General features: G+C 40.8%; 4 protein-coding genes across 6 annotated transcripts; 3 read left to right on the top strand and 1 right to left on the bottom strand.

Annotated features, from left to right (window-relative positions):
- The first annotated feature begins 391 nt into the window (after positions 1 to 391).
- Positions 392 to 7387, top strand: LOC118235173 (N-acetyllactosaminide beta-1,3-N-acetylglucosaminyltransferase 2). Of its 3 annotated transcripts, none has more exons than XM_035432250.1 (3): positions 392 to 780; positions 1654 to 1752; positions 2999 to 7387. In XM_035432250.1, the coding sequence occupies exon 3, from the start codon at positions 3005 to 3007 to the stop codon at positions 4337 to 4339; it is 1335 nt and encodes a 444-aa protein (XP_035288141.1). In that variant the 5' UTR covers positions 392 to 780; positions 1654 to 1752; positions 2999 to 3004; the 3' UTR covers positions 4340 to 7387. The 3 variants fall into 3 exon arrangements, with proteins under 3 accessions (XP_035288141.1, XP_035288140.1, XP_035288138.1); XM_035432249.1 differs by having other exon boundaries at positions 1654 to 1828; XM_035432247.1 differs by having other exon boundaries at positions 393 to 780; positions 1654 to 7387.
- An 889-nt stretch (positions 7388 to 8276) lies between these two features.
- sart1 (spliceosome associated factor 1, recruiter of U4/U6.U5 tri-snRNP) lies at positions 8277 to 17150 on the top strand. Its single transcript, XM_035434911.1, has 20 exons — positions 8277 to 8909; positions 9105 to 9159; positions 9276 to 9331; positions 9577 to 9703; positions 9828 to 9933; positions 10043 to 10120; positions 10411 to 10510; positions 10731 to 10873; positions 11118 to 11324; positions 11915 to 12027; positions 12155 to 12303; positions 12639 to 12763; positions 12983 to 13156; positions 13491 to 13601; positions 14238 to 14325; positions 14524 to 14614; positions 15091 to 15226; positions 15830 to 15919; positions 16379 to 16500; positions 16739 to 17150. Exons 1-20 carry the CDS (start codon positions 8642 to 8644, stop codon positions 16755 to 16757), a joined length of 2358 nt encoding a protein of 785 aa, XP_035290802.1. The 5' UTR covers positions 8277 to 8641; the 3' UTR covers positions 16758 to 17150.
- Positions 17151 to 18081: 931 nt separating this feature from the next.
- Positions 18082 to 20520, top strand: LOC118236544 (barrier-to-autointegration factor-like). Its single transcript, XM_035435020.1, has 3 exons — positions 18082 to 18228; positions 18888 to 19066; positions 19281 to 20520. The coding sequence occupies exons 2-3, from the start codon at positions 18941 to 18943 to the stop codon at positions 19425 to 19427; spliced, it is 273 nt and encodes a 90-aa protein (XP_035290911.1). The 5' UTR covers positions 18082 to 18228; positions 18888 to 18940; the 3' UTR covers positions 19428 to 20520.
- A 167-nt stretch (positions 20521 to 20687) lies between these two features.
- On the bottom strand, positions 20688 to 24463 carry LOC118236545 (guanine nucleotide-binding protein G(I)/G(S)/G(O) subunit gamma-3). The gene is made up of 3 exons (XM_035435021.1): positions 24255 to 24463; positions 23052 to 23151; positions 20688 to 22067 (listed from the first exon to the last, which is right to left on the bottom strand). The coding sequence occupies exons 2-3, from the start codon at positions 23148 to 23150 to the stop codon at positions 21939 to 21941; spliced, it is 228 nt and encodes a 75-aa protein (XP_035290912.1). The 5' UTR covers position 23151; positions 24255 to 24463; the 3' UTR covers positions 20688 to 21938.
- Between the last annotated feature and the right edge of the window lie 410 nt (positions 24464 to 24873).

Genomic DNA, 24873 nt, shown 5'->3' with positions numbered 1-24873 from the left:
TGCACTTCATATTCATTGTTTTATTTCAAACCGAATATGCTGTAGCACTGACAACAAAACAATAAAAACTAATTGTCACAATATTTTTGCATTTAACTGTATATTAGGATTTTAAAAGACTATAAAAGTTTCGGTACCAAATGTGAGTATATCGGCCTCTGACATTCGAACTCACTTTTTGGGGTTTTCCATTAGTGCACGATATTCTGTGACTCTCATTCCAAAAGTGTTTATAAACATTATATACGATGTTAGCGTGCCATCTTTAAAATGTGGAAGTTCTTCCGATTTTGTATGTGTATTTTACACTACCTACATGGGCGTGGTTACGTGTCCCTTATATTTTCTTACTATGTTGAAACTTGCACTGCCTGCCACCTGAGATGCACTGACTCCGCCTCGCATCGTTGTTAAAACAGTGAAAGATCTATGGACAACAGCCTGCAATTTAAAGGGATTCACAAATTTGCTGATACTAGAAACGAGCGTGACGGAGACCCTGAAAAATAAACAGAGAAAACAAATATTGTAGCTCTCCGACGGAAAATAAAATTGCATTTATCTATATTCCTGTTTTTAAATCGTACTGTTAATCATTCGTAAAGAGTATATTTCATTAAAAAATGCTCACGTTTCGAGTGTTTTTCAGATGAAGATGACTTTTTGTATGGATAAATATCACGCTTATTCGAACATTTAAGGACACGGAAGGAAATAAAGAATGAAAACAAAGTAACCAACAGGTGTTGAGGAAAACAATAGCCGTTCTCGTGATCAGCAGTAAGTGTTTTTATTTTGTTAGAATTTTTCTATTTTAATCTTTATAGTTGGCTTTCAAAAACGCGTAAATATGTAAGATTCCTCAACGGTAAATATTATCGTGGTAACCTTTATCTCATACTTATTAATAAAATGTTTGTCGTCTTACAATAATAAGTTGCTGGTAGGAACATCTTACCTGATGTCTTTGCAACCTTCCCGTCAAAAATGTAACTTTTTATAGTAAAATGCCACCCGCCATAATTTCATGTAAATATATATATATTGCATATCATATATTGCATATGGTAGAATTACATGTGTATATAATATGTGTATGTATTAGTAAATAAATCCTCAGCGGCCGTTTCTTTTTGAAGAAATTAAGATATCAGTACATAAAAATGGCGTCGACAAACACCAACAAATGTTTCGAGAATTTTGTATTTATTTAAAGCTCAGAGTTGTTATTTCTGCGTGTGTGTTGGGAGCTCATAAAGCATTTGCATGTATTCTGGTGTCCTGTGTTTTAAGGCAATATTTGATTTGAAAATACACTACTTGCTGGGTTGATATTTACCCAAAACAGACAGATGACATTACCTTGTGTGGAACAACAATATGAAAAATGGTCACCGTGTAAAAACTGTTAAATTATTAAGATGACAAAGATGCATATAGTATAACAAAGAAGAAAATCGCAGAGGATGAATGTAACATTGGGTTGTTTCCCCCCCAACATACACACACACACACACACACACAATTACTTATGAAATTGACCTTTCTAATATGTGTAGAATGGCCAGGTGCTATGTAAATTTTCTGTTTGCGTACATGAAATATGATGTAAATGTCTTGGGCTAAGTTGTGCTTGTGGATCTCCCTCAACAGGTGTGGATAATGGTGCCCCTGGGGCATCACTGTGGAAACGGAGGCCTCTACCAAGCCACATAGGACAGAGACTGCAGAAGCTTCTCGCTTGTGCTCACGGTCATCTAACGAAAACATTACCCTTTCATAAGTCGCTTAAGCTAATAGAGCCTGCCAAATGCCTAAACTGAAAAATGTAAATCCCCAACGTAAAAGTAATAAACACACATTGCTCACCAATTCAACTCATCTAGGGAGTGATAGATACTAAGATGCCATGGTCTGACACAAAGGCTGTGTCCCAATATGAAGTCAGGTGCTTTCGAAGACAGCATTTTAAGGCTGCATTTTCACAGTCTTCACTAGTTTTCACACTTGTCCTTCACAGGCATGTCTCAAAACAAAGTCATCAAAAAATATGTCCTTCTAAGGTGCCTTATTTTGGTTACATTTTAAGGCAATATCTTATGCATCCTTCAGATGGAAGGCTATCCCATAGGTCTTTGCGATTTCCTCAGACTTCTCACTTCCGGTAAATGAATGGCAGCTCCAACCAGCAAAGCAATGGAAATGTGAATATACTCAATAATTTGTTGTAGTCACAACTAAAAGTACATTTTAATTATTTAATACAAATGGAATAATGTATATAATGTTTTTAAGCTTCAGTCAGCTTTCTCTGAACTACCTTGCTAGTAATCACGGTACTTTCCAATAGAACAACGATGCTAGCGTTAACTTAGCTTACATACAGTGAACATACTGAAATCAAGACAATCTGGTTTTTTTTTTTAAATAGCTGAACTAGTGGCTAGTTAGCTCAATGTAAATCTAATTTTGTTTTCCCATAAATAAAGAATCAGGAATGTTAAGAGTGGCTACAATGACAGAATCCGTATTTATTTGCGTTGGAAAGAAAATTTATCTGTCAGTTGGAAAGTAAAAGCCATCAGCTGTAATTACATAAACATAATTTTAACTTCAAAGTGCGTCCCACAAATGTGTTGCTTTTTGAGGTTCCTTCACTGTCAGGATACTGCCTTCAGAGGGATCTCACTTCTAAGGATGCAGGCAGCAAGGCAGTTACTTTTGTATTGGGACACAGCCATAGTTTCTCCCACTTTGGTCTACAGCACATTTAGCAGGAACTATTTTTGTCACTTCTTCACAGCCCAGCCTTATTCTACCATTTTTTGTAACTTTGCTCGTGTTTGACAATTCAGAGATTCTAATTGTGTTTTGACTGATAACTCACTGACCTCCTTCCTCCATGTTCTTCCCTCTTCCTTTCTTTTTTCTCCTATTTGCTTTCCTTCAACGTCTCCTTCCTCTTCTCTTACCCCTGCTTGACTCCATGTTTCCACAGCAGTCAATGGCTCGATGCAATGGGAGAATCCTGTGCATATGCCTCCTGCCCTGTGTGATGGTGGGGCACCTTCTGGTCTATATTTTGGTGTCCATCTGCATCACCATGTCCTACTCCCCACCTTCACTCCCCATTCGTTTCATCGCCCCTGGGGTCTCTTCCAACTCTGGGGAGCTGGCAGCTCACCCGATGAACCCATTCTGGAACCTCAGACTACAGAAAGGTGCCCTGTGGAACCAGCTACAACATCGCTTGGACCGGCAGCACAACCCTATATTGAGGGGGAACAGGACGTGGAGCAAGCAGGCAAGCACTGAAGGAGGGTGGGCACAGGAGGGTGGTTCCCAGGAGGCCTCCCCTCCGTGTAGCCCAGACCAGAGCTGGGCTCCTCTCCTGAAGGACTTCAACAACCTTCCGGAACAGATGCGGGATTTCATCCTGTCCATGCACTGCACAGAGTACCCAATTTTGACAGACCAGCCTGCAGTCTGTGGCGGGGAACTCCAGGCCGCAGAGGCTCCCATGTTGCTACTGGCCATTAAATCCGAGACAGGGAATTTTGAAAACAGGCAGGCCATTCGGCAGACATGGGGGCGGAATGGTTGGATGGAGGGTGAGACTGGGGGCAGGGGAGGGATAGTACGAACAGTCTTCCTTCTAGGCAAACAGGACCCGTCCATGGGCCTCTACGCAGACCTGGAGAAACTTTTAGAAATTGAAAAGAGTCAACACAGGGACATCCTGCAATGGGACTTCAGGGACACCTTCTATAACCTGACCCTAAAAGATGTACTGTTCTTGCGCTGGTTCTCGCACCGCTGTCCCCACGCTCACTTTGTCTTCAAGGGTGACGATGATGTGTTTCTGCGTACGCGTGCTCTCCTTGACTTTCTGCACCAACACAAGGAAGAGATTGAAGACGCGGGACAGAACCAAAAGAAAGCCATCAAGGATTTTCTAATGGGAGAAGTGATTGCTAATGCTGTACCAAATCGGCAGTCCTCCACTAAGTACTACATCCCTGAGAGCTTCTACAAGGGAGCCTACCCACCGTATGCGGGGGGAGGAGGAGTGGTGTACTCTGGGGCCCTGGCATTGCGTCTGGGAGAAGTTTCCAAGAGAGTGCACCTGTTCCCCATTGACGACGTCTACCTGGGCATGTGCCTTCATCGCCTTGGAGTCTCTCCCACTCATCACCCTGGGTTTCTGACCTTTGACCTCCCAGGAACGGACAAGGAGAGCCCATGCTCGTATCACTCCGTCATTCTGGTTCACAGGCGGAGCCCCAAAGAGATGCTCAGACTGTGGTCCATGCTGCAAACACCACCTCCAGCCTGTTAAAAACAGCGCCCAGGCTGTGAAGGCTTGGGACTTCAGAACAGTGGCAGTGAAAAGAAGAAGCATGTACAGTACAGTGGCACTAGAAAAGGCCTGGAGGGTAAAAGATACATGGGCTGCCAATCAGTTGAGGCATATCAAGGCAGCAGTGGACAAGAGATTCTGCCTCAGTCACACAAATGTGCACCCACGTGCACATTCATGTGCAGGCGCACACACACGCACACACACACAAACAAACATAAGTGCTTACCTTGGGTATCTCAAAGGAGGCACACAGATAGCAATGGACTACAGACTCAGCCTCTGTCATATACATACACACACACATGCACGTAAATGCTTACCTCACGGTGTTTCAATGTCCATTTGCCAGTTTTCCTAGTTATGGCATATTCCTAGGCTCTACCTAAACATTGTTCACAGGATCATTTATTTATTTTTTTAAGTGTCTTTAGGTGACATCTGGGAATTATATTGGTATTTAGTGCTAATTTTGTATCTAATTTATGAATGATCCATCTTGCCTGGCTGGACCAATTAGAGGTCTGTCTTTACTGGACATTTTGAAATGAAATCAGCGCTCTGAAACTGCAGCTACATTGTAATGCATTTGTAAGCTTTTTGGCAGACTGCCCTGAAATTTTCCATAAATCCAAACATTTCAAACATAAACAGAAACTGTTTCTGTTTTTAAACGGTAGAATGGTAACACTCTCCAAATTGTTTCACGATTGACTGGACAACAAATCAGTTCATAAATAAAAAAATTAGATTTTCATTTCCATATCATAGAATGGACCTCTGTGGACTTAAACAGTGATTTATAATTAATGAATTGACATTTTATATGAGTTTGCTATGTCCATTGTAGTTTGTGTACTGTATGTTACAACCATTAATTGCCTTGGGCCTTTTAGTGACATTTTAATGGCTTGTCCATTCGGCTACTGTATGCATCAATGTGGCAGTGTATGCATTTCTGTTGCATTTACATTACATCCAGATCCACTTCATCCCAGCCCAAGTCAGGCCTCTACAAGCTCACTTTCTGATATAGAGCTCTCACTATCCTAAGCAGGCTGAGCAGTAATAGATTTTTTACTTTACAAAATTAGAAATAAAAATGTTTCAATTCACAAATTTTACCCACAAATAAACAGAGCAATATCTGGCCATGCTTATTAATTTGCATTAGTGCAAGAAGCATTATAAAACAATGGAAAGGTCTTCAAAATGGCAAACAGCTAACTACCATTTGGTGACAGTGAGTAAAGCATGAGCTATTCTACGGATGTGCTGGTATGAGGTTTGCAAATAGGAAATTGATATGGAGATGCGTAGTGCAGTTAAATGCTCTATTAAGATTGAAACCATTAAACCCGAGACCCTAGGCAATTATGAATGAACATGTCTCAAACTACACTCAAATGCTAATTATGGGTGATTTAACTCAATTGAAATGAGTCAATTAATTAGTTATATTCATTGTTTCATAATTCTTCTACAATAAATGCAAACCACCCATTAGACGTGTAGACAAAACAATTTAGAGGACCTTCAGTCCTTCAGTTTTTCTGTATCAGATCTTCTTTGAGACCAGTCATTGTCATAATTTTTTATTCCCAGTCGTAATCACCAGTTGTGCTTCTTGTGTCATCATTTGCAGCCTGCATCTGCACATTGCTCTCAGCCTGCATACCAAGGTCAGTTTCATACAGTGCGATAGTCTTCCAAATGAGCTGTCACACCTAAATAAGTGGATTGTCTGCATGCATGACAAAATTGAAATTTGCATATGTCTCGCACGTCACGCTGTATGAACTGCAATCTAGGGTACAAGTGAAAGCCAGGTGCCCTTGCTGGAATGGAACCATGGTATGCTAATGCAAATAACCATTTAAAGTGGTTCAGATCCATACATATTGCAGGTGGAATACCCTTGAACATAGGCAGTGGGGAAACATTATTACACTTGCTTGTGCTACAATGGTTGAGGTCCAACATTCCCATGGGTTTCCTCTTTGGAATTAATATACTGTCACAGGAAATGAGCATGTAGTGTAACTGATTTAGGTACAGTTACCTCTGACTGAACTGGACATACAGTCTAGAAAAAGATAATATTGCATAAAATAAACAATGGAGGTAATTATCTCTACTGTTGAGATGAGCAGCATGAGGTTTTATAATTCCTGCATAATGCGTGAAGCTACAACATGCTGCCAGTCCTATACTTGTTTAAACTGATCAATAAGCTTTGGATTCCACAGAAAAACACAGTTATTGTTTCAAATCAGTCATCGATCACCTATTAGAAATTCTTTTTTACTAATACACTTTCTCAGAGAACATTTTCTAACACATTTACCAACTATTTGTATTATTGTAACAGGAGTGAAAGGTGTACTAATCCCATTTTTAAGAGGGTTGTGAGGGAGTCGATGGACACTTCTGACTGAGAACCAAAACCAGTACTATAACCTTAGAGCAGAGCCAGGCCATTTAAAAAAATATGGTTACTGAGACTAATATTGAGATGCTATGCACCACACTGTGTATGCGTATTTAACAGTGCATATGACCAGAACTATGGCCAAATGCATTTTCAAGACCACAAAGATATGGTCTTGTGGCCAAGAAGACCACAGTTGCATTCAAACCATCTCTTTTCCCTGTTATGATGTCAGCATGGCAAAGATGCTATTTTCATGGTTTCTTTAACCTGGCCATTTGGAAGCAAGTTTTGATAAATTTGTTGTGCCTTTAAACATTGTATGTGTAAACACACACATACAAAATTTCAGTCAGAACATAATTATTTTAATATGTCTTATCTGTGACTGCAGTGGCCTTTTTATTTTTACATATGGTGATAGAGGGTGGGTTTAATGATCACAACATTTTGCTCATAGAAAAATGAAACTAATAACTGAAGTTGTGATAACACAGCCCTTGCCTATGTTGTGCCTATGTTCATTTTGACTGCTGTTCTGTACTTGCATGCACATTTGCCTCATCAAAAATGTGTTGATTAAAATGTTAAATTCATGCGTGCTTTGTATACTGCCTCACTTAAAAATGTACTGCTTTAATTGGTGTAGAAAAAGATTTTATCTGTGGGTGCTTTTATCCATTGTAGCTTTACAATGCTACCAGATTCAGATATATATTGAGCCATTTGAACAGTCTAGAATTCTCAACAAGGATTAAACTCTACAATATATCAACAAATACATCATATATAATGACGAGAGGCGAAAACACACTCAACAGAAGCCAGCAGCCTCATGCCCACACCCCCCAAAAAGGGTAGCACTAAACAAACTTAAAACAACTAAGCCTTTTAAATTAGTTTTGAATGAGTTTCATCTGAAGATACTCAACATATTCAGAGAGCACATACAACAATTGTCATGAACGATATTATTAGGATTTAGGAAACTATGAGATGTCTAGTAAGTAGAAGCCTGCACATCTTTCATGTGCAAATGTTTTAGAGGATGAGGAAATGTTTCCCCAAATACCACCCAAGAAGCCAGGGGCTTCTATTCCAAGCAACAGCTCCATAAAGAGGTACATTTATGATTTCCAGCCAGTATATATTTGTCAGCTTAAAGAAAAGAAACGTAGTCTAAATTGCCTCTCTCCATTGCGGTCTTTACACGGTCTTGTCTTCTCAATAAGCATTATACGCATTTGTCAGTTTCTTTGTTTCAATTTCTCATTTAAAAAAATACAATCTAGTGACTTATGCGCATAACATTCACAAGGTCATAAACTTTGCCTAGGCTTCGTTGAAAATCACTAATCAAATCTCGGGTATTTTTTCCGAATAGTCAGAGCGGCAACACCCCTGTGCAGCAGGTTGCGCTGTGGTAATCAGGTGCTGCCTTTCTTCAACAGGAAGTGTATCATGATAACATATACGTATATATGTCTATGCATGATAAGGTTAAAGTTCGAGTGCACGACAGGAGTGCGATTATTGCTTTTTTGGTGTTGCTGCCAGTTGCATTTATTTAACTTCTAAAATGTTTCTATAGTTAAAATCTTTGACATTAAAACAAAGGGATAGGTGCTCTTGGAGGTTTGGAATTGTATAGCTGGTTAACCTGCTCTGGGGGGGTTTTGAACCGTCTCGTAGTAAGGTAGCTACCCTGCTAGCTAGCTACTTTGTTGATTACAACGCTAGCTAGCTAGAAGTAAACAAACTGCCTAACTAGCTACATTATATAAGTATTTTGTTACGTGCGTGTTTTTTGTAGCGTCGTCAGCTTACGGACTAAAGCAACAAAACACAAAATGGGCTCATCGAAGAAACACAAAGAAAAGGGCCGGGAAAGGGACGCAGAAGAACGGCATCGGGACCACAAGAAGCATCGTCATAAGGACCGAGAGAGGGAAAAGGAACGAGACGGTAACCGTGAAAGGGAGAAGAGGAAACGGTCCCGATCAAAGGAGAGAGGGAGCCGTGGGACTGAGAAGGAAAGCCGCTCTAAAGGCGAAAAGAGTAATGGGGAGCCTCGGGTCAAGAAAGAGAAAGTGGATACCACATATGAGGAGAGTAATGGTAAATGGAATAAACAAAAACTAATATTGACTCCCAGCACTGCCCGCTAGCTTACATAAATATTCATCAAAGCAGTTAAGGGTATTCCTTGGTAGCTGTTTTTGTAACTAGCTACCTTCTATTATCGTAGCGGATGAATATTTGGCATGACACAGTAACGCAATCTTTGTTTCTTGCTCTGTATTATTCTTCCAGCTGGTACTTCAAAGTCTGCTGGTGGGGATGCATCGCTCAGCATCGAAGAAACGAAGTAAGTCAAATTGGAGATAATTGTGCAGTGATGTTCGTATCAGTATTAACACCGTTGATGACAATCGTGCCTTTGAGTTTCTTCTCAGTAACCTCTATGGCCTCTCTCTTTAACAGTAAACTCAGGGCCAAGCTTGGCCTGAAGCCCCTGGAGTTGAATGAAAGCAAAAAAGGTGAGGATGACTGAGTTAGCCGTTTTTCTGTGTCACGTGTGGATTTGTCCAGCAGTCATTTTTGTTGTGGCAGTGTGTTAAACGTTTTTTTGAATTACTTTGGAATTTTCCACCTTGGGGAAAGAAATTCGTTATGACCCATATTATCAAGCAATGTACATAGCATGACACAGACACTCAGTGATTGTGAGAGAGAGGTGGTCTTGTGCCTTTGGTGACCTGAAAGCACTGGGTATGCTTTGCAGAGCTTGGAACCAAGGAGGAGCCCTTGGTGGCAGAGACCATCAACCCTGCTTATCTCAAGCAGCAGAAGGAGATGAGAGAGAAGCTGGCAGCCCTTAAGGAAAAGCGCCTGCTCAACCAGAAGCTTGGGTGGGTTTTCCCTGCAGTGCACAGGACGCTGCTCTTTCACGAATGATTCCTTTATGCTTTCCTCTAATGGCCAGCTTCTCATGCTGCGTGTCCGTGGTTCAAGTCTCTCTCTTTGTGTCGGCAGTAAGGTGAAGACCCTGGCGGAGGACGACCCCTGGCTGGATGACACTGCGGCGTGGGTGGAGCGGAGTCGCAAAATGGCCAAGGAAAAGGAGATGGCAGAGAAGAGAGTGAGTACCGGGGGGAAGGTGGTGAAAAGGCTGTGTTGCAGTTTCTTTTACTTTCCTCTTCTGTCAAGCTTTTGCCTTGTTTTTCATTTGCTGTCTCCCTTCCCTCAAGGCTAAGCTTCTGGAAGAAATGGATGAAGAGTTTGGTGTGAGCAACCTGGTGGAGCAGGAGTTTGGGCATGGCAGAAAGGTGCGGTCACCCCAAATGTGTTGCTCTTCGTTCTCTCCTCAATTAGCTTATTTACTGAATACTTTTAACAACCAGTTTAGCATCGCCAGTGAGCGGCTAATACTGGCTAATTACTGTGGCTCACCGCAGACATGGTTTTAACAGCACTGTTGCGTTTAGTGAGATTTATTAATGCTACTCCTGTGAAGCTGACCGAGTGTTCACCTTGTCAGTTCTTTAACATATCAGCAGTTAAGTTCAGTGTACCCGAGACTGTGGTTTTCATTTGTCCATCTGTGTATTTTGCGCAGGAAGTCTATGGTTCCGGTGACCTGAAGGGGCTCACAGTTCAGCACAAAATGGAGTCCTTCAAGGAGGGAGAGACCGTCATCCTCACACTGGAAGACAAGGGTGTGCACTGTGTGATTACACATCCTTTTGCTCCTCACTGTCTCTGTCAGGAGTGATGGAAGATATGATTGTCTGCGTATGTGTGTTTGTTTGTGAACAAGCAAGTATATTGGTGTGTATGTTTACAAGTGCATGGGTGTCTATGCCAGCATCACCAGTCCTGTGTCCATACGTGCTCTGGCCTCACTTGCTCTGTCTCTTTTCACTCTGAATGCTGCAGGTGTGCTGGAGGAGAAGGAGGACGTTCTGGTGAACGTGGGGCTGGTGGACAGAGAGAAGGCGGAGAAGAATGTGGAGCTAAAGAAGAAGAAGCCAGAATACAAGCCTTACTTAGAGGAAGAGAGCGTGGATGACATGGTGACGGTTAGTGAATGATTCCTGCAATTGTGATTGGCTGCAAGCTGTGGGGAAAGTTTTTTTTAATGCATACAGTAAAAATTCAAATTGACCTAATCACAGTTCAAAGTCATTATATGAAGAGGGTTTAAAATATATCCAAATAATTATATTCAGAACTGACCTCACTGATAACAGCATAATCTAAGTCTGAAGTAACTGAAATGTGAGTGGCAGTCTTGTGGAATGACTTGTTTTGTCTTGTGTGCAGTTAAAACCCCGTACGGTGCTGTCCAAGTACGACGAGGAGATCGACGGGGAGAAGAAGAAGAGTTTCCGGCTGAGCGCGGGGGGTCGGGCCGAGGGGGACCGGGAGCGTGAGCTGCAGGCCATCAGGGAGACCCTCCACAGCCAGGCCCAGACGCTGGACCTGCCCGCGCTCACCATCGCCTCCGAGTACTACACCCCACAGGAGATGGTGAGGGAGCCCTCTGCTTTTCCCTGCCTTGGCTAGTTTGGTTTTTCTGACTTCTAAAATGTTGAAGTATGGTCAAGATGTGGTGTATTGCAATGTTCTCATATGTGCTGTGGGAGATTTATGGTGAGCCGTGTTGTCGATGGTTTTGCGCTTTTCACTACACTGCTCCTTCTGCTAAGCAGAAATGGTGGATTTTACATCATTCAAATGGATACATACAAGCACTGTTGAAACTTACCCTCTTTTCCATTCCCTGCTGATCACATGATGGACACACCCATTTATACACTTCTTATGACTTTCTCCAAGAGGGTACGGCTTTCAGAGTACTAACTGTGCATTAGTACTGTGCAGGAAGGAAAATCCCATCATGCCGTTGCCTCTAGCATTTGGTTCAGTGAAGGCAGTGCTGTGGAGTTTCAGTTGCTAATGAGCCAGCTGTTTAAGAGTTTCCTCTCTTAAATATGCCTGCTGTGTGTTTCCCATGTAGTGGCTTAGGTGAGATCCACAAAGACAGACAGTGCTGTTATGTGCTGCTTTTCATGTTACGGCGAGCTTTGCTTAACGACGTGCGTTGTGCGGTTATGCAGGTGGGCTTCAAGAAGACGAAGCGGCGTGTGAAGAAGATCAGAAAGAAGGAGAAACCTGTGAAGCCAGTGGACGTGCTTCCGGACGACACGCGCAACACGGACTTCGGCTCCAGGTTCCGCCTCCGTTACCGCCCGCCACACCGCGCGCTCACACACCGCTTTATCCCACTGAAAGTGTTTTCCTGGTCCGCGCCGCGTTCGTGCCTCGCTGAATGGAAATCTCCCGCCCGTCTTTCTCAGGACCAGAGGTCGCGGGCGCCACGGGACTGAGGAGGCAGGGGAGGGCAGGCCGGAAGCCGACGCTGGGGAGGAGGGGGCTGCTGGGCCGGCGGACGTCATTCAGCGCTCAGATGACAACAGACTGGAGGACATGGAAATCAGTGACGATGGTGAGATGGAGAAATGGAACACTTTCAGGAACCCAGCATATCTGGTCAGGTGGTAGACGGGGATATGCTGTGTTTATCCTTTCCAAAGTGGAATGCACTGAAAAATAAAATGTATTGTCAAGATATTTCAGCACTTCTAAGTGTTGTCAATCAAATACTGCTGTATTTAGCTTTTTTGGAAAATATACTGCTGTGAAATAAACATATCATTATGCTTTCAATAAAGTCTGTGAATTGTCAGTGTATGGCAGTATACTCCATTTTGGTCTTCTTTAGGGTGGTCTCACACTCGTTATTTTTTATTCTCTCCCGTGTCCCTCCCTTCTGTCTCCCAGAGGAGTTCTCCCCTCCAGAGCCGACCACTTTGGAGGAGGACGAGGCAGAGCAGGAGCTGCAGAAGCAGCTGGAGAAGCAGAGGAGGCTGAAACAGAAGCAAATGCTCAGAGACTCTGGGGAGAAGGTGTGTGCGTGCTTATGTGTGTGTGTGCGCGTGCGTGATTGTGTGAACGTGTGAATGTGCACGTGTGCAGGTGATTTGTCTGTGCATTCAAACCTGTGTGAGATTCACGTGTGACTGCATTCTGTGTAAGAGGCACAGTGGGTGTGGAGCTCAGCTGGTGGACCTCACAAGCAGGGTGCCTTCACAGTGGCCCTCTTTCATACTCCCTCTGCCCTGCAGGTGGCAGAGCAGGTTAAAGTGCTGGTCACTCAGGGAGGAGCGCGGGACGATGACGACGATCCGGACAGGAAGAACAACATCGTTTTCAATGCCACCTCTGAGTTCTGCCGGACTCTGGGAGACATCCCCACATATGGGCTTTCAGGAAACAGAGAGGATCAGGAAGACATCATGGTAAGTGTGACCATGAATAAATGCAATGCATTTTTTTTTATTTAGCACTGTTCCCATCCTCACAGAATCTAATTAAAGACAGAATTGCGTAAGTACAAACTATGCAACAATATAATTCCAATTTAAAAGCAAAATTGTTCATTATCTGATGCACAAGGTGCAATTTGCAAAAATTGTGGTGGTATGCATACATTGAGAACCTGCATTGCAAAGCTCTTTAGAAACTCATAAATGTCCACTGAGGAATATAATTTTCAGTGCAGAGCCTTGGAATTGTGGGAGTTGTAGTCAGTGAGTGCAGTAATGCAGGTTGTGTTTGGATGCTGTGTTTTAGGACTTTGAGCAGGAGGAAGAGAGAGATGGAGCTGGAGGCTCTGACTCAGAGCTGGATGAGAACGTGGGCTGGAGCATGGTCAACCTGGACGAGGAGCAGAAACAGCCTGACGTGAGTTTGCAGGAATAATATGTCATGGTAACAAATGCTGTGTGTCTGTAAAGATGTACTAGCTATCCTGCGCAAGCAGCATGTTGTACTGAGCTATAGGCCGTTTCAGAAACTGTTTTTAATGAACAGCCGAAGTGACGTCAGTGTTCCTGGAAAACTCGGGGGGTTGAGAGTTTTGTTTACACGTTAGCTAGCTAGCTGATACCAGATACAGAATTTTTAGTATAATGTTATCTATAAAGATGTCATAACACTACAGGCAACGTTGTTTTGTGATTGATTGCTGCCTGCGACCTAGAATCAGCTTACTGTCGGAAATTAAAGTGGATTACCTTACCATTACCACATGACCCAACGCTTGCTTCATTAATATAACTTGTTAATATTGGACAGCAGTGTAGGATAATGATTAGGGAGCTGGGCTTGTAACTGCAGTTGTAGGTTCAATTCCTTGGTAGGACACTGCTGTTGTACTTTTGAGAGAGGTACTTAACCTGTGTTCCATCACAGCTACATAAATGGACTGCATATAAAACGTAATCTGTGTAACCCGCCAATGCAGAAGAGCGTTTCCTAAATGCCTGAAATGTTAAGCATGGCTTGCACCGTTTTGCGTGACCCCCTGTCCTTCAACAGTTCTCCACTGCCTCCACCACCATTCTGGATGAAGAGCCCATTGTTAACTCTGGACTGGCTGCAGCCCTTCTGCTCTGCAAGAACAAGGGTGAGCAGAGGGAATTCACAGATATTCGACAGTCACAGCCATAGAGAGAACTGTTCTGTCCTCGCATGCAGAATATCCTCATTTATATTTTTTATTATATGTATAATGTTCAGATTTTTCTAAAGCCATGCATGTCATTTATCAGTTCACTACACACACACATACAGCTTTCTCTCTCTCCCCCTCTCCTTCTCACAGGTCTCTTGGACACTCAGGTGCAGAAAGTTGCAAGGGTTCGAGCCCCAAAAGGTGCCCTGCCAAATGACAATTACTGCATTGAAGACAAGATGTAAGTGTCCATTTATACTCCTGTTATTGCAGTTAATAAGTAGTTGCATTATGTACTTAGAGACTATCAAACAGTTATAAAACATGAACTGCTCTGTGTCTGTTTGATAACTTGATTTGCAAAGGAAATCATTAGTGCAATATTAATCTCTTGGCCAAATGGCCAAGTGGGATTGGATGTTAAATTTTACCAAGGTGGCTATTGTTTTAGCATGTTTAATGCATATCCATATACAAGGTCTTAATGGCTTTGTCTATCCATAGTCTGTGTGCTCGATGTCATTGTCACTGTTTTGCAGACAGAAATTATACTGCTTGTCAGGAAAACCATTTGAATGCGTGTGGAGTTGCAGTACATTGTCGCTTGACGTCACTGAAACTCTTGACATTTTGAATAATGTAACAGTATGGCTCACACCGCTCTCCCTTTGTAACCCTCTTCCCTCCTCCTTCCCCTGCCTCCCTGGGACCCTTCAGGATGATAGATGACAAGTACAGCAGGAGGGAGGAGTACAGAGGCTTCACCCAGGAGTTCAAGGAGAAGGAAAGCTATAAGCCTGATGTCAAGATCGAATATGTGGATGAATCTGGCCGCAAGCTCACGCCAAAAGAGGTACTGCCAAATTTAGCCCCAGAATCAGTTTGTCGTATTACAGCACCTCCTAAACTCAGTGAATGATTTGCTTGGCCAATCACAGCTAGGGATGAGTCATTTGGCCATTGTCAATAGCTCGGAATTCGACACACAATATCTATCCCTGTTGTCTTTCTGCAGAATTCTACTTCTATGATTGTTTTTATTGTCACTTAAGATTGCCTGAGCCCGCACAGATATAGAGGGCAGTTTAGACCCGAATGCCTCGCTCTGCCATTTGAAAGGGGCCACCTGGCGTCATAGCCGTTCAGCCATTTTGTGAAGGGATATGTTTGAATTGCAGGGGAGCTGTGCTGCCACCATCAGGTTACATTATGAATTGCCTTTGTTTGCACTTGAATCTTCACCTTGTTGCTGATACAGATGCACACATTTCATGAAAATTCATTTTCAAAACAAAGCAAATTTTTAAAACATATTCGTTTGAAAATTGCTGTGTCGGTATGTGGATCACCAAGAGGCAAGTTGCGATATGTTGCCGTGTAGATATTTTGAGCACAGCCCTCTCCTTATATCAGGGATAGAATGCAGAGTCTAATGGGCTGCTGTTTGTCTCTGTAGGCTTTCAGGCAGCTCTCCCACCGTTTCCATGGGAAAGGTTCTGGAAAGATGAAGACTGAGAAGAGGATGAAAAAGCTTGAGGAAGAAGCGGTAAGTTTTTTATTTGTTGAGCTTGTTGTTTTTTCTCTTAAAGTAGTGAGTGACAAAAACCTTTTTTGCCACAGTTGAACATCCACGCTTAGAGTAAATGGCACACAGTAGAAGGAACAGACCAAAGTTTTCTAATGAAGCACTGTACTCATTTAATTATCAATTTATTATATTTTATTAATTTAATTTCTATTTTTATTAGTATTATTATTATTATTTTCTTTATTTATTTTTATTTTTAATTTACGTCATTTCTGCTATTATCATTAGCAATTTATTTTATTTCTATTTTTATCTTATCTTAATACCTGTGGTACTGATTTCTATTGTTTCTCTTGTAAAGCACTTTGAGCTGCATTTTATGATATGAAAGGTGCTATATAAATAAAGTTTATTATTATTATTATTATTATTATTATTATTATTATTAATAAGGCCTTTTGCTTTCTTGCCCTCCAGCTGCTGAAGAAGATGAGCAGCAGTGACACTCCCCTCGGCACAGTGGCTCTGCTCCAGGAGAAGCAGAAGTCTCAGAAGACCCCATATATTGTCCTCAGTGGTAGTGGGAAAAGCATGAATGCGTGAGTACATAATGTATACTTTTACACCGCTTTGTTCCTCTGTTCTCCCTTAATTTTGATACATTCTGTCCGGTGCTAGCAGATTCTTAAGATTCTAGAACCATTCCATACCTAGGGAAAAATAATCTTTACTGGCCACTGAACTCTGTCTTGAACATGTATTACTCCCTTTAACATGTGTACTGGCACGTGATCTGATTTCATGGCACATAATTTGCTTTTTTCTTCCCTCCCACAGAAACACCATCACCAAATAAACATGGGTGAGAAGTGGGACCAGAGCAGATGTGCATACCATACACACACATACACATACAATTTTAATGTTTGTTTTTGAAAATGAATAAAATTTAGTGACTACTTGGTGTGTATGTGCAGAGGGTACTTTTTGTTGCTTTTGCTTTTGAATTATGTATACAATGTAAACTGTCATAATTTACATAAAGAACTTAGTATGTTTATGGCCCTTTCCTGTTTTTTTTATAATTTAAATTTATTTATTTTACCCTTTTAAAATCTTTGGTCCTTGTTTGCTTCCCTCAGAGCATTAGTGTGTGGTACCATCAAATTGTAATGTCAGAACAATACTGTATTAATGTTAGAATTGTGGACTGGTTTTTTAATATAAAAGTACATTTTACAAAATGGCAGCATGAACTGCTGTCATTCACACAAATACACGCACATATGTACATGCATGTATGCATTCCTACATAGAGTAGACTCCTTTTTTATATTCAAATCCTTGATGAAAATTAACAAAAATAAAGTATATACTAAGTGCTGAGTGAGATGTTATGCTCATAAAATGCAGACAATTATAGCAATAATATAGTATGGCCACTTCTGTGAAAACATCTTGGCTCTAAAATTATTTGATTTATACATTGATAAAGGGCAGTATATTTGTACAAATCTTAAGGAAGGTTTGCTCTAAACGCCTGTGGTAGTGAACATGGAATTTTGAAACTATTTATTGTCCATCTGACTTAAGACATCCAGGTGGCAGTTTTCAGTTTATGTTGTTGTGCTTGACTGATGATGGGACATCCACAATAAATATCTGCTGCGTTCAGTGTGTCCGCTGTTAAATTACCATCGGACAGACTAAAAGGACAACTGGGACACCATATGCCTAGCCAACTGGCTGATGTGTGTGGGCTACACAAAGCTACAAAGTATGAGTGATCTTCGTAATTCTATGTGAAAATGACAAACACGAGGTTGTTAATACAATATATTTATGAACATAAAAAGACAGTACAATATTTAGAAATACACGGTATTTCTAAATATAGACACTGAATCAATATTGGATACCTGTGAGATTCTATTTATTTCTGAAAAAGAGATAATTGCCATTATTGCAAAATAGTGCAGGGCTGGCTATATAAGGATTTTAAGCCAAGTAGAATTTGAGAGACTATAACATTTTTTCTCCATGATGATTGTATGGTAGGCCTATCTACATGCTGAATCTTCATTTTGATACAGTTAAGATACATATATTCTGAATGTAACTATTTCATGGACTAACAGGCCACGAAATACGGCAAAAGAAGTTGGCGCCCGGAACAGGAATAACCCTTGCCGGATCAGGAAGTAGTCTTGGAATTTGTTAGCAATTTCTTTGGTAGGCTCTGGGCAGTGTCAGGAATCTTCTGGTCTGTGGCAGTCGGTTGTGCCTTTTCTGGACTCCAGAACAATTCGCACAGAATCGTAAACCAGGTAAGCTTCTGCCGTACAGTAAATGCTTTAAGGTCTGTAACGCCACGTAACAGCGAATGCAGTTCAGTAATGTAGCAAAGATGAATACAAAACTAAGTTAATAGGCTATTAAGCTTGTTGTATCGATAACTGGACTACACCAGGACGACAAGTAATGGTAACTACGTTTTTTTTTTTGATGGAATCTGTATTAGCTAGTGTATTCGTTAGTTATTAGTTTATATATTATCAATCAATATAAACGAATTAGCAAACGTTAACTACAAAGCTGACATTAGAAGAAGGCTGGATACACTGTTTTGATACACAGTAACTGACCACGCCCCCAATTTACTACTCTTCGAAATAGTTTCGTTTTGAGAGTTAGTTTCGTTTTTGTTCTTCCCTTGTTTCTTCTCACGACGATTAATGAAGGATGCATAATTTTGGTTACTTTTCACAAGTCGCCAAAAGCTTTAGTTTTACGAATTAACTAACTTTAGCTAACTCAGTCAAAAGAAAAGGAGCGACATTGCAATCAAAAATGGCAGACAGTTCCCCGACTATGTGTCCGAACATAGTTTGATACTTATTGCATCATAGAATACGTCATACGTCATATTAAACTATATATATATATATATATATATATATATATATTTTTTTTTTTTACTTTCTAGTGGGTCCCAGAGGCACAACCAGGTAGAAAACCAAACAGTGACGCAAAGCCACCATGTCATCAACATCCCAAAAGCACAAGGAGTTTGTCGCTGAGCCCATGGGAGAGAAGCCAGTTATGGCATTGGCTGGAATTGGCGAGGTGTTGGGAAAGAGGCTAGAGGAAAGGGGCTTTGACAAGGTAACAGAGAATGCTATTCTGTGTGAGCCTTAGTTTCTGTAATAACATCTGCATTCCTGAAGAACAATGTATATTGGACCAAAAAGTTAAAATAAGAATTGATTTTAGAAGAAGAAAAGATTTTCCTTTACTATCAAACATGTTTTTCTCCATCTGTCAGTGAGTCTGAGACTCCTATTTTTCACCTTGGAATCTAATCTCTCTCTCTCTGAAGGCATACGTGGTCCTGGGGCAGTTCCTAGTGCTGAGGAAGGATGACGAACTGTTCCGGGATTGGCTAAAGGATGCGTGTGGTGCAAACGCCAAGCAGCAGAGAGATTGCTATGGGTGCCTGCGAGAATGGTGCGACTCCTTTCTGTAGTACTGTCTTCCCAAATATGCTATCAGCACTGTGTCTGTGGTTACACAGAATCCAAGTGTCCTCACAGTTCTTTCTCTCTCCTGTGTTCACATGTCTGTGTACAGTTTACATGCAACCCAACTCACACCCATCTTGCATGATCTGTGTACGCAATGTACATTTTAACACTGTGAACTGGTTTAAGTCAGAAATTTGACTTGCATGCTAATCTTTAAGCGCAAGTGAATTGAAAATGGTTTGCAGCAGTTGTAGTCTCCGTTTCTTACAATGAAAAAAACATTTTTTTTAGGTGCTTCTTCAGTAATTTTATTGGTGGGTGAGTCAATTGTGATTGGGGTTCTTTCCATACCTCTTTAATGATATGTGGTATTATGGAAGAGAGAGGGAACTTTTTTTCAACTGCAATGTATACGTTTTTCCATGTGTGCAACTTAGTATAGAGAATTTAACAAAAAATGTCTATTAACAAAATTGTATATTTTCATACAAGATGACTACGGCGCATCTCCCTGTCATATAAGAACATGGGCATGTTTTTAGAGAACAGGCTATTCAGTTAATCTCGGTTTATTTCTCTTATGCATAATTGATCTGTTTAATTTTTTTATTGTTTTCAGCTAAATTACATTTAAAGTTAAATTTTAAAGCTAAACTGATTTTAAACTTGAAGTAAAACCGTTACATTGTACTGCATTGTGCTCCCTGCCCTGTTTGTGTGAATTGTGCTCTCAAGCTACAATCTTGTACATTGACAAGTTATTTGAAATTATGGTTGTATCATTTTAGTGCAACACGCATCTAACTATTAAAGTTGCAAAAATCCTTTTGCTGTATGTTTAAATGATAAATTCCATTCTGTCTGAACCATCCTTAAAGATGGGGATGGGGAAGACTTGCTGCTGTCATGAATGTTCTAAAAAAAATATAAACAGTTCTAAAAGGTTTAACTGATTATAAAAACTGATTAGCAAGGGTAATGGGAATTAAAAATATATTATCCACTGTATCACAGAATATGTCCAGCAATATTTGACTGTTTCCTGTAATTTCTATTTTTAAAGAATTGTTTGCATTAAAATTAAATGTAATGGGTGTTTTGTCTGGTTTTTAACTTTTTAAGACATGATACTGCCAGTAAGAATGGTTTTCAAAAACACTGCATATGGATTTTTAATTGGAATAATAGAATGCTTTGCTCATTAAAAGCTTCAGATGGTACCACAGAAAAGCAGCATCCTGATTAAAGACACCATTAAATGATTTGTGGTAGCGGGAGTATTTTAATATCATTTTGAGACCTTGGAATTTTTTGCATACTACCCCATCCCATTCTGATGACACACACCTCCATTACATTTTCTGTTTTCCAATAAGTGTTAGATATTTAGATACAGTGACAGGTTTCACACATCAGTTCTGAGTCAGCAGAGCTTTTTCATTGGAAGTCCCAAAAACACAATATATCCTGTAAACATACCAAGAGTTAACAATGGAAAATCCTTTCTTGAGCACATTTGATAATTACATGATTGTGTAGCTTGAAATTTTGTCTGTACACTTTTACCATAGCTTTAATAGTATATTAAGATAGAGCCGCACTTAACATGGATGCTATTTCATCTGGAGGTAGTCCCTGTTCTCTCTGTATTACTCTGTTGAGGTTCTGGCTCACAAAAATAATTTGAACCCCACAGCCTGATGGAAAAACACTTTTGTGCTTTCATTGGAATGTCTGAGTCTGTTTTAGTGATTGTGTATATATGTATCAAGCTCACCAGCTTTATATTTTTTTCCACTCATCCCATCCAATTGCTGTTCTAAAGTTAAACCATGATCCCTGATTCACTGTATCTCATTAACCTAAACACTGTCCATCTATGCTGTGCATCAGCACTCTACATTTTAAAATAAGTGCATATAAGACTGAAAAGTGAGAAATTGGGGAGGAAATGTGAACTTTTTAAAAATGTGTATTGTGACAGATTGTGTGGTCCTCCCCCATTCCGTTGCTCTTTATTTCAATAAGCATTCATGTGCATTCATGAACTTGCCAACAGGTGTGTGTTTTTGTCTTATATTTGTCCGTCTGTAGATTAGCTTGTCAATTGTAACATAATGTCATCTTTGGGGAACAACTGATTCATAGATTTTGTGCCAAAATGCAGTTTTGGTTCAATGCAATTTGTGGTGGGTAATGATATAACTGACAGTTAACCAAGCAAATTTCACATTTACCACGTGAAAATTCAACTTCAGATAAGCACATTAAACTATGAGTGCTGAAAACCTGCTGGGGTATGATCTAAGTTTTTCAAACCTTACAAGGTTGGTCCATTTAAGCTTAAGAACTGTCATAATTACTAAACTTGTTTTTAAAAAAGAAAATACAGTATAAACAAAAACTACTCACTGTGTCTCGCTATGTTATTTATACAGAGTGTATGTATGTAAAACTGTTATCTGCTGTTATTTTTGTTGGTATTCAGCACCCTTCTCGACCACTCTTTTTGCTCAGAGGAGGGCACAGAAGAACTTCTTCTCCCTGAAAGGGTTTTCAGAGGTTGGCACGGGAGAGATGAGAGGGTCCTCACAGGCATGGGCATCGCAGTATGCCATCAAGTCTGCCGCTGCCTTTGACACCTGGAGGTGGAGGAAGGAAAACGTGGGACACAGTGAGATCAGAGGGTAAGATACGCGAGGTACATGGATATGCAAAGCAGAGAGGAACTGCATGCGGCACCTAGCAACAGCTGAAGGAGCTGAAGGAGCAGCACTACATTTGTTTGTTTTTAAATACATTTTTCCTCCTTGTATAAAATACATGATTTTAGTTATTGGCTAGGCCAGTGGCTTCAAGGTCTGCCATTTCAGGAGAATGCATGGAACCATATTCTCTCCTCAAAGGTCTGTGCTGTTAACCACCACATCTTTCCACTGTGCAGTCCCCCAGCTGAGCCCTTCATGCAGAGCTAGCTCAGGCAGACTGCTGCCATCTGTTCGACTGGAGGAGTCGCTGGTATACAATGAAACGAAGACGATCCCACCAGCCAAAACACTCCCTGCATAGGCAATACCACAGCCATTTATGTGACAACTTGGTGATACCAGCCACTGTCGCAACAGTACCACAGTACCAGACTGGGGCGTAGCCATATGTTGGAGTGCATAAGCCACTCAGCATCCACGATTGAGGTACTGAATTCATTCATGATGTTGAATCCCAGGAGAGAATGCTGCTGTACCCTTGAGCCGTGTTAACTCACTGAACTGCTCCAGACACCAAAGCATTACAAACACATGAACAACTTTATAACAGAACATTTTCTCCACACTCAATAAGAATGTTCAAATGAACAATAAGGAGTGTGATGCATATTTGTTGTGACTGATATGTTTACTCTGCCCATTGCCATCCTGTCATTTTTGTTTTTACTAAATTTACCTAAATTTACTTATACCATGTAATTCTTTATATTGTGCCAAAAATGAGATGTTCAGTGAATATAACTCAGGTAGGGATACACAAAAGAGAGAGGATACACTAAAAGTCAGTCAAATTGTAACCTGAGAAGCAAGGAACATTAAGACACATGCATGTTATGAGGCACAAGAGTGGGCTCTCACCTTGATCCGACACATACTGGCTTCAATCTTCAGCTGCTCCACCAGCTTCCTGGCCTGACCGACACTCATTGTGCTATTTACTGGGGTATCTCCTTTCATCCTGTTACACACGCACACATGCACACACACACACACACACACACACACAAAAACACCATCAGAAAATTTAACCAACTGTCACAAGACAGAATTTTTTTTTTAATCGAACATTAAAAAACTCTTTAAAAATAGACTATCAGTGATTGAAAACAGATCATCTTCATTCTCCCCAAATGTATTGCATGCTTGTGTAAAAATCTGTCCATTCCTCAACTGATCTTTTTCTACCTTCACACTAATTCTGCTGTCTTCAAAACATACTTTAGATAGATCTTATTACTTTGGAGTTTTATTTACACTTCAGCATGTAGCAGGACAGGTCTGTATTGCATTGTATTTGCATCAGTACATTTACTGTAAACATTATCTATTAGTATATACCTATTCAAGATTTGCTTCAAAGGCTACACAAGAAAATTAGCTGAATACTTCAAGATAAAGATTAAAATAGCTCACTTTAGATTGATGCATGCAGCATTCATACATTTATTCTTTCTATTCAAATACCTCCAATCACATTTATAAATGTAAACAATAAGTCAAAATTAATATTGTGCCAAATGGTGAAGAAAAATACAGCATTTGCCACCTAGGGTTTCGTAAGTCCAATATCATCCTTCAATATTTCAATAGTAAAACCTAGTAAATTAAGGTTTTGCCATTAAAAAATAGCTTGCTGAAATTATTGAACTACTCACAAATCAAGCATATTAGGCCAAGGAACAGACAGACATACTCGCAACTGTGAGCAAGCATACCCACACTACCATAATAAGCATAAATCTCAAAGGAGCTGATAAAAATTAAAATGGGTGGGGAAATGGACGCATAAAAATGGTGGATGTCTTAGATTTTGATTTTTTAGACTAGAACTGAAAAATATATATGTAGAGAGCTCCCTGGTGAATGATTAAGATGAGCAGACATGGACAGATGGCAAGATGTGCAGATAGAAGCTGTAGGGTGAATAGATGGAAAGAGAAATGGAGGTATGTTAGGAGAGAGTCTGGCAGAGAAAGGCTGGTCTGTGGAGGTGTGATGGCTTATTTGTGTCAATCTGGGCCCTGCCTTTGCCTTTCTCTCTCCTTTCCCCCTCTCCCTTACCCTTGTTGTCTTCCTCTCCTGGTGCAATCTCCCTCCTCTTCTCTCTCTCCCTCTATCTCTTGCTTTCTGTGTCTCAGATTTCTGTAAAGCCGGACCCCACCCTCATAGGCAGTGTAGATGCTACGCTAGTTAGTACAGTCCAGTACGCTCCAGCTCTGCTACAGTGTATAGCAGTGTCTTGGTTCACACACAACACTCCCCTCTGTTATCAGTGGAATGTGCCAAGGAGAAGGAGGGGTATGTTACTGTACTCATTTTCTTGTCTGGGACTGGATCATACCATCTCTAGGCTTGAGCAGAGGTAATAACGGGAGGTGGACATTGAAGGAAAAAAAACTGAGAGAGATATGAGGGGGAATAATGCACCTCCCTCAACATGTCCCCAAGGATCTACCGTTTTTTTTTCAGTAAGTGTGAAGCCAGTATGTAAGTGTTTGCAGTTAGTATCTGTGTATGCTACAGCCCATGCACAAGATACCACCCCCTTTCCTCTGTTACCATGGGAACTGCTGCAGTTTCTCCCTCTTTGTCTAGCTGACTCTGGGTGTAGCATCATCTTGGCCTTGGTGGTCTCTCCCACATAGAGGGAGATCATAAGGAGATCATGGGACTTCACCCC

The sequence above is a fragment of the Anguilla anguilla genome, chromosome 9, assembly GCF_013347855.1.
Source record: "Anguilla anguilla isolate fAngAng1 chromosome 9, fAngAng1.pri, whole genome shotgun sequence".
Taxonomy (NCBI): Eukaryota; Metazoa; Chordata; class Actinopteri; order Anguilliformes; family Anguillidae; genus Anguilla; species Anguilla anguilla.
The sequence above is the reverse complement of the archived record's forward strand: the minus strand, read 5'-3'. Positions and strand labels throughout refer to the sequence as shown.